Source organism: Arachis stenosperma, chromosome 8 (assembly GCF_014773155.1).
Source record: "Arachis stenosperma cultivar V10309 chromosome 8, arast.V10309.gnm1.PFL2, whole genome shotgun sequence".
Classification (NCBI taxonomy): domain Eukaryota; kingdom Viridiplantae; phylum Streptophyta; class Magnoliopsida; order Fabales; family Fabaceae; genus Arachis; species Arachis stenosperma.
The window spans coordinates 50,603,244-50,611,836 of record NC_080384.1 but is presented as its reverse complement, the minus strand read 5'-3'; the positions used below and the strand labels follow the sequence as shown (position 1 = coordinate 50,611,836).

Genomic DNA, 8,593 nt, shown 5'->3' with positions numbered 1-8,593 from the left:
ATGCAATCGTCCCGCAGCCACAATGAAAACGCCGCCGAACAGTCATCGGCGCCGTCGCGACCCCGCCTCACCTTCCGATCGCTCTCGGCGGTGGGATCTTCCTCTTCGTCGTCACCCTCACCGGCCTTAGGCCGCCACGTGAAGCGATCAATCTCCGCTTCCGCGAGATTTCCGCGCCAAAACAGTATGGCGCGCGAGGTGGTGCTAAACGACGTTGTTGGGAACGGGATTTCAGGAATACTGCACAAGTGGGTGAACTACGGGAGAGGGTGGCGGCCGCGGTGGTTCGAGCTACACGACGGCGTTTTATCGTATTATAAGATTCATGGAAATGATAAGCTGGTGTTGAACGGTGAATTGGAGAATGATTCCAAGGTCATCGGAGTGGATTCCCTCCGCCGCATCAACACCCACCGACATTGCCCTTCGCGCCACCGTAAACCTGTCAGCGAAATGCATCTTATGGTAATTTCACATTATTTTTTATTTATTTATTTTTTATTCTGTTTTTTTTTACCGGTGTTAGATTTGAGGTGCAATTGTGGAAAATCATACCAACAATTTTAGGATTTGTTATGATAAATTTTTAAAAAATGATTTTTTTGAGTTATTCTTTTAATTTTTTTTAAAAAAATAAAAATAATTTTATGTTTAGATATTTTATGTAAAAATATAAAAATATTTTTATGTTTATTTATTATGTAAAAAATATTTTTGTTAAAATATTTTTTTTTGAAAAAATATAAATTATAATTTAAAATTTTTTTATTATTATTAAAAATTTATTAAACACACTAAAAAATTAAAAAAAAATAAAATACAGTTTTTTTAATAATTTAACGGTACCTAAAGAATCTTTTAGTATAATTTTATTCATTTCTTTTAATTTAGACAAATTTATTCAAAGTTTGAAGAAAATGCATTAAATTATGCCCAGAAAGATAGATATTAAAGAAAGATAAATTGTAAAAAAAAATAAAACATTTTGTTTATCATTATCAATATTCAATAGAGCCTTATTTAGTTATTTTATCAAAATTAAATATTCATTAGAAATTATCGTAATTATAGAGGACCAATACTTTAGGACTGTCAACGAACATACGTTTTTTTTTTTTTAATTTTTTTATATTTTATTAGTTTCTGTACATATAAGTTAGTCTAATTTATACCTATGCCATATGGAATTTGCACAAAGATTGATAAGTAGCATGCATTGTATACATCATTATATTTTACATGTTGATCGAAAAATTGTTATTCAGTATTATTTATAATATTCACTCAAAAAATTATTTTCTTATAAATAGTGTACTTAGCAAACATTATGAAAACGTAACCTTATTAAATTTTTTAAATCTTAACACGTAATTTAGAGACATGTTTAATTTGAGTATCGTTACTATGTTGATATTAATCATGAAAAATAAATAAATTTCTAATTTACAAGTTAAAATTTCCAAATTATTAGTAAAATATGGCTTAATAAACCATAACTGCTTTAAATGTACGATTTACATAGAGACACACAAAAAATGTATAAAATTTTTTCTTTATACCTTTTAAATAAGTATCACATAAGAAATAAAAGGTTAATTAAATTAATGTAGATGCCCTTATAAATCCCCCCCCCCCCCCTTTCCCTTTTTTTTTTCTGTCCCCCCTCCAATTTTCTTGGGTCCTAAGTTTATAAAATGTCGTTTCCTTTTGAAGCCTACCATTTTTTTTTAACGCGGGACATTAATTAATTATCTACAAAAAAATATTTATTTAAATTTTAATAGAATATCATTAGAGTAAATAGTCAATCTAATTTTTAAAAGATTATTTATTTTTTAAATTATTTTTTAAAAATATTTTTAATTAAATTTATCCTTCAAAATTTTTATTTAATCATATTAATTCTTTCATCACTTTCATTTTTCATCACTTTTATTGCTAATGGCATCAGAACTTGCTAAAGTAGCATGTAAAATGGTACCACAATGCACGATTCTAATTAACAATTAACATGATAAATTTATTAAATTAGATCAAATTAATTCTAAATTAAAAGATTTCAATGTCTCAAAAAAATTTTTAGTTAGATTTTAATTTGACCTAATTTTATAAACTTATTATCATATTAATAGTCAATTAAAAATCTTAGGTGGTGTGGACTGTAGTGTTACTTGTATCTTATCAACAAACTTTAACGCCATCAACAAAAGAAACGACAGAATTAACTTAAAATTGAAAAGAAACTTTGATTAAAAAAAATTTTCCATGATCAATTTTAAAAATGTGATCATTTAAAAACGAATTTAATCATTTACTGAGTATCATTATCTCTAGATTTTCTCTATTGACTTAAATTCTATAGCTTCATTTTATCATATCATAATATGGTGATTTATTATATCAATTATGTTAAATACATACTAAAAACCAGTCATTAAATTAATCGCGTATTTATATAAAATATATATAAATATATAACGAGTAATTTAATAAATGATATTTAGTGTAACCTAACATTTTTGTTATTACATGTTCAAGGATGATTTTCATAATGGTGAATGGGTGAGGCTTATTAGGTTGCATAGAATATAAGATTGAATTATTGAGGTGGGTGTAGGTGTGTTCGGTAAAAGAGAACAAGAATGACGAGAGGAGGTTCTCAATAAGCACCGGAACCAAGAAGAGGCTGCACCTTAGGGCTGAGAGCAGGGACGACCGGGAAGTTTGGGTGCAAGCCATTATGGCCGTTAAGGAAATGTACCCTCGTCTCTCCAACAAAGAGATCATGGCCCCTGTTGCCTCCGTCGCCGACTCTACTAGCAAGCTTCGCCAACGCCTTCTTCAGGAAGGCGTCAGCGAAGCCGCCATTCGAGACTGCGAGGATATTATGGGAGCAGAGGTCTTATACTTGCGGAAGCAAATTGTTGCTCTCAAACATAAGCAGTTGATGCTAATGGACACACTCCGCCATCTTGAGGTATTATGCATATTTCTCATTTATCATTTAAGATTTCAATTTTTTTTTATATATTTTAAAAGGAAAAAAATTTGTGGTACCTTGTAAATTTTTATATATATAAGATCTATTATATACGGTGAAAACTCAGTTACAGTCGATTTTACGTAAAATTAATAACTTAGAGTTGTTAGATGATTTAACTGATTTGACTAAATTTTTATCCAACGACTCTCAGCTATCAACTTCATCTGAAGTGGCATTATATATTCATGCTTATAATAAGATATATTTTTTAAATAGAACGTGATATTTATATATAAAAATATATCTCACATTTTATAAGCATGTATGTCCACTTATGTGTGAAATAAAAGCGAATATGAATAACACAATTCAGTTTTAATATATAAATTGAAGTTTTAACTATAAAATGTTAGTTATTTGTAGCTATTGTAGAATCATAATTTTCCTCTATATTTTATGTGGCAATACTGCTGCTGTTTTGAGCATTCGTTCTTTATAATAATTTAAATGTTGTTTTTTATTTTTCCTATTGTTGAATTTCTTGTATCTTCTAGACAGAGAAGGTTGACCTGGAGAACACACTTGTTGACGACATAAAATCAAAGGATAATGATCCCTCCTATCATTCTTCTCATGAAAAATATAGTGGTAAATAATTATACTCTGATAATTGGTTTACTGTCTTCTTCTTAACCATTTTTTTTCTAATTTTAAAAGAAAGAAACCAATGAGGTACTTACAAGTCAATAAATATTAATCACAGTATTTAACAATAGATATCCTTATCCTAGAACAAAGAAATAAAGAAAATAATATTATACATATTTCAAAGTAGTGAAAATAATTATATTTTTTTCTTTTTTAACAATTAAGAAGACCAATTTAAAAAAAAAAAACTATGTATACATAGAAAATTCGTTATTAAATTAGTTATTATATATCTGTGTATAAATACATGTATCGTTTGACTGATATTTCATATTTTAATATCTATTTTATATAGATAGACTAATTTAATAATTAATTTTTTATGTATACGTATCATCATTGATCTAAGAATATTTATAAGAGTATATCATTACTCTAAAGTCTAATTATCTACATTATCTTATTTTTCATTATCCTGTGGTACAGATGGAAGTGTGAGTGATTCTTCAGATGAGCATGATAGACATGATGATCAATTTGATGACGAACATAATGATGCATTCTTTGACACACAAGATTTTCTTTCTATAAGCCATGACTCTGATGAAGAAGAAGATGAAGAGGATTATGATGAAATTACTCCAAATGAAAGCGAAAAATCTTCAAGAAGACTTAGTTGTGTTGGATTGTTCAAGTATCCACAAGTGAAGAGGAGAACAAAGTTGCCGGAACCAGTTGAGAAGGAAAGTGGAGTGAGTCTATGGTCAATAATAAAAGAAAACATAGGAAAAGATCTTACAAAAGTGTGTCTTCCTGTTTACTTCAATGAACCACTCTCATCGTTGCAAAAGTGTTGTGAAGATATGGAATACTCTTATCTTCTAGACAGAGCATCTGAATGGGGTAAAATGGTTAGTTCCTATATATATTATTTGCATCAATGTTTCATATAATTTAATCATTGATTAAGTGTTTGTTTGTGTGTTTGCTAAGTTGATAAAAAATATGTTTTTTAATGATTTTTTTTAGCCTATTTGATAAATTTTTAATAGTAAAAATAAAAATATTAAAAAAATTAAAAAAAATATTTTTTTAAAAGTTACAATTTATATTTTTTAAAAAAAATATTTTTCACATAATAAATAAATAAAAAAGTATTTTTATATAGTTATATTCAAATATATTTGATAAATAAATTTTTTTTTTCACATGATATATTTAAATATAAAATTATTTTTATTTTTTTATAAAATCTTAAAAAAATAACTTAAAAAAGATCTTATTTTTAAAATTCACCCGAACAAACTCTAAAATTAATTAAGATGTGATGGGACAATTGAAAAAAAAAAACAAATTATACTAATTAATCTCTTCAAAAGTTTGGTAAAATTTCTTGCAATCATTTTATCTGTACATGTTATATTGATTTTTCTAAAGATATTACGTGTATTATTGAGCAAATATTAATGGAAGTGAATGTACAACATTTTAGATTAATTAAGAAGTCAATTTTTTTTTCAATGTATCAATTATTTTTATATTTTAAATTTTAAATTCTAATCATAAACTTTAAATTAAAAAAAAGTTAAAAAAATAATTTTATAATAAAAAATTAACTAATATTAATTAATTAAAAATTATTTATCTATACTTATTACAATTTTTTTTTGTATTTCTTTCTTTTTTTTATATATTTTATATTCATTTTATTACTAATCATATTTTGCACAGAAATATAGCCGTCTAGAAAAATAAACATGTATAACTTATTAAAAAAAAAAAAGAACTAACTCAAATGTTGTTAAAAAATAAAATATAGGGTGATAGTTTGATGAGGGCACTACATGTAGCAGCATTTGCAGTTTCAGGGTATGCAAGCACCAGTGGTAGAAGTTGCAAACCTTTTAATCCATTGTTGGGTGAGACTTATGAGGCTGATTTTCCAGACAAAGGCTTTCGCTTTATCTCTGAGAAGGTATATATATAAATGCATATCATTCTATTTCTTTTTCTTTCTAAGAAAAATTCAATTCAAGAAAAAAAGATATTATCTGTATTACTTATTATCATTTAGTATTGATATATAATTTATCCTTAAACAATTCTTATCGAGGAACAAAATATAAAAAAAACGTTAGGGAATTATCAGAATATATATTTTTTTTGATAATCACTTAGCTATCAACTCAATTTTTTCAGTCTAATAATTTAATAACGTATTTTATCTTATATTTTTAAACATTGGCTAATTAATGACTAAAAATAATAAATTTTGATAATTCTCTAATATTTTTCGTATATAATTCTGTTTCTTTTTTTTTTTTTAAGAAAAATTCAATTCAAGAAAAAATATTCTGTATTACTTGTTATTTAGTATTGATATATGATTTATCCTTAAATAATCAATCTTTATCAAGGAACGAGTGGCTGTATTTCTTTACAATTAAATAAATTTTAGTCTTTTATGTATTATATTTTATATTAATAGTTTAAATTTAAAGTATAAAATTTAGCATTTAAGTTTAGAATTTAAGATTTAGCATTTAAGATTCATAATTTTAGGATTTAAGGTTTATAATTTAGAATTTAAAATTTTGAATTTAAGATATAAAATTTTGTACTTTAGAGTTTAATAAGTGTTCTACTTCATATTTTTTCTAGAACGCACTAACATTCGCCTTATATATTTTCTTTTATTAAATAATACATATGTTTTATTATTGAAGTACTTACGATGTTGTTGTTGAGATAGGTCAGTCATCACCCCATGACTGTTGCATGCCATTGTGATGGCAATGGCTGGAAATTTTGGGGTGACAGCACCTTAAAAAGCAAATTCTGGGGAAGATCCATTCAGCTTGATCCTATTGGTATTTTGACTTTGGAATTTGATGATGGAGAAATTTTTCAATGGAGCAAGGTATATCTAGTTTTAATTATGTCATATATTCTTAATTATTATTATTAGCTTATTAATTAATTATAACTAACATCTTGTTAGTATATATCATCAGGTGACAACATCAATTTACAACCTTATTCTAGGAAAACTCTATTGTGATCATTATGGTACAATGAGGATAGAGGGAAACCGTGACTTTTCATGCAAGATTAAATTCAAAGAGCAATCAATCATTGATAAAAACCCTCACCAGGTGCCCTTTCATATATATATATATATATATATATATATATATATATATATATATATCTTACTAGGAAACTATTTGCGTGACTTTTTTTTTTTTACTATTTTGATTATCAAGTGTTTATCACATTGGCTGTGATCATTTCTACTTGAATTTAATGTCACTTCTTCACTCTAAATGAGAGAGGTGGTATCCAATTAAAAAACAGAAAAGTTAAGGGCAACCATTTTTTTTTTTACCAATTTTAATCAGTTTCTTATGTTATTTTTTTAGGCCAATTTTACGGTATCTATTATTTGGTATTTAATTTTGGTCTAATTTTTTATTAGCAGTTAGCTAGTCTAGATTGTTAAATTAAAAAAATTAGACTGATAATTTGACTAAAAACACTAAATTCTGTTGGCTCTTGAACTTTATCCTTTTATGTAAGTTAATGCATTGTAATTTAAGTTGTGTTGCAGGTGCAAGGCGTAGTAGAAGATAAATATGGAGAAACAATGGCAAATATATTTGGAAAATGGGATGAGAGCTTGGTCTATGTTATTGGAGGGAATTCTAATAATAAGAAGAAAGGAGGGAAAAGCTCTAATTCTTCTAAACCCATTCTCATTTGGAAAACCAACCCACCACCTGAACACCAAACAAAATATAACCTTACACAATTTGCCATTACACTTAATGAAATCACACCTGGACTCCAGGTTGGTCTTCTAGAATTTGAACGTCACAAATTCACTTTCATTTTTATTTTCAGTTTAATGTATGTTTCCTATTTTTAATATTTTATTTGTACATAAAAGGAACTTGAAACATGGTAATGAAAATAAGAGGATTAATCTTCTAAAATATGTGGGATGTTTAGTGTTGACTTTTTGAGTTAATAACATACAGGAAAAGTTGCCACCAACAGATTCAAGACTAAGACCAGATCAAAGGTATTTAGAAAATGGAGAGCATGACATGGCCAATTCTGAGAAGTTGCGGCTGGAACAAAGACAGAGAGAGGTACAAAATATTTTCTTTTAAAATATTTTATAATTTATTTTACAGAAATAAATATTTTATTAATTTTTAATAAAATACAGTTAATAAGAATTTAATTGAAAATTTTTTATTTTTTAAATGATAAGAATTTAATTAAAAATTTAGTAAAATTATAAAAATAAGTATAATAATTAGTTTTTTTAAAATGATAAATATTACGAAATTGGTAGCATATATTATTATTATTATTATTATTATTATTATTATTATTATTATTATTATTATTATTATTATGAAATTGATGAAAAACATTATTATTTCATCATAATTGGCAGGCAAGGAAGTTGCAAGAGAGGGGTTGGAAACCAAAGTGGTTTGTTAAGGAAAATGGAAGTGAAAGTTATAGTTATAATGGTGGATATTGGGAAGCTAGGGAAATTGGAAATTGGGAATCTTGTCCTGACATTTTTGGCCAAATCTTAAATACTTCTGAGTCTAATTCCCCAACTACATGAACTCTCATTGAACATTTTAAGGCCACTTATTAAAGTTTATTTTTTTAAAATATATAATATAAGGATTTCCTAGCTAACTATTTTCTATAATTTTTTAAAAATAGTTTGATGTATATAATGTATTCTAAACTTCAAATTATTTTAATTTTTCTAAGTGTCTTTAAAAGTACTCGTTATTAAAACTCATAATTATTCCCAACAGAATAGTTTTCCAATTCCAACCGATAACAACATTATTTCTTGCTGTCATTTGCTCAATTATTTCAATGTTAGGTTTCGGAATTCGGTATAAAAGTCATAGTTGATTAGATTCT

General features: G+C 26.3%; 1 protein-coding gene across 1 annotated transcript; it reads left to right on the top strand.

The window, feature by feature from the left end:
* Positions 1-8,279, top strand: LOC130946158 (oxysterol-binding protein-related protein 1C-like). The gene is made up of 10 exons (XM_057874833.1): positions 1-465; positions 2,618-2,977; positions 3,538-3,631; positions 4,118-4,542; positions 5,451-5,606; positions 6,384-6,551; positions 6,646-6,786; positions 7,242-7,481; positions 7,672-7,785; positions 8,100-8,279. The coding sequence occupies exons 1-10, from the start codon at positions 1-3 to the stop codon at positions 8,277-8,279; spliced, it is 2,343 nt and encodes a 780-aa protein (XP_057730816.1).
* The last annotated feature ends 314 nt before the right edge of the window (positions 8,280-8,593 follow it).

Excerpts from the sequence above, each read along its gene's own strand:
- LOC130946158 (XM_057874833.1), top strand. The coding sequence starts at position 1 with ATGCAATCGTCCCGCAGCCACAATGAAAACGCCGCCGAACAGTCATCG. Across the intron at positions 5,607-6,383 it reads TTCGCTTTATCTCTGAGAAG|GTCAGTCATCACCCCATGAC; the intron begins GTATATATATAA and ends TTGTTGAGATAG. Across the intron at positions 7,482-7,671 it reads AAATCACACCTGGACTCCAG|GAAAAGTTGCCACCAACAGA; the intron begins GTTGGTCTTCTA and ends AATAACATACAG.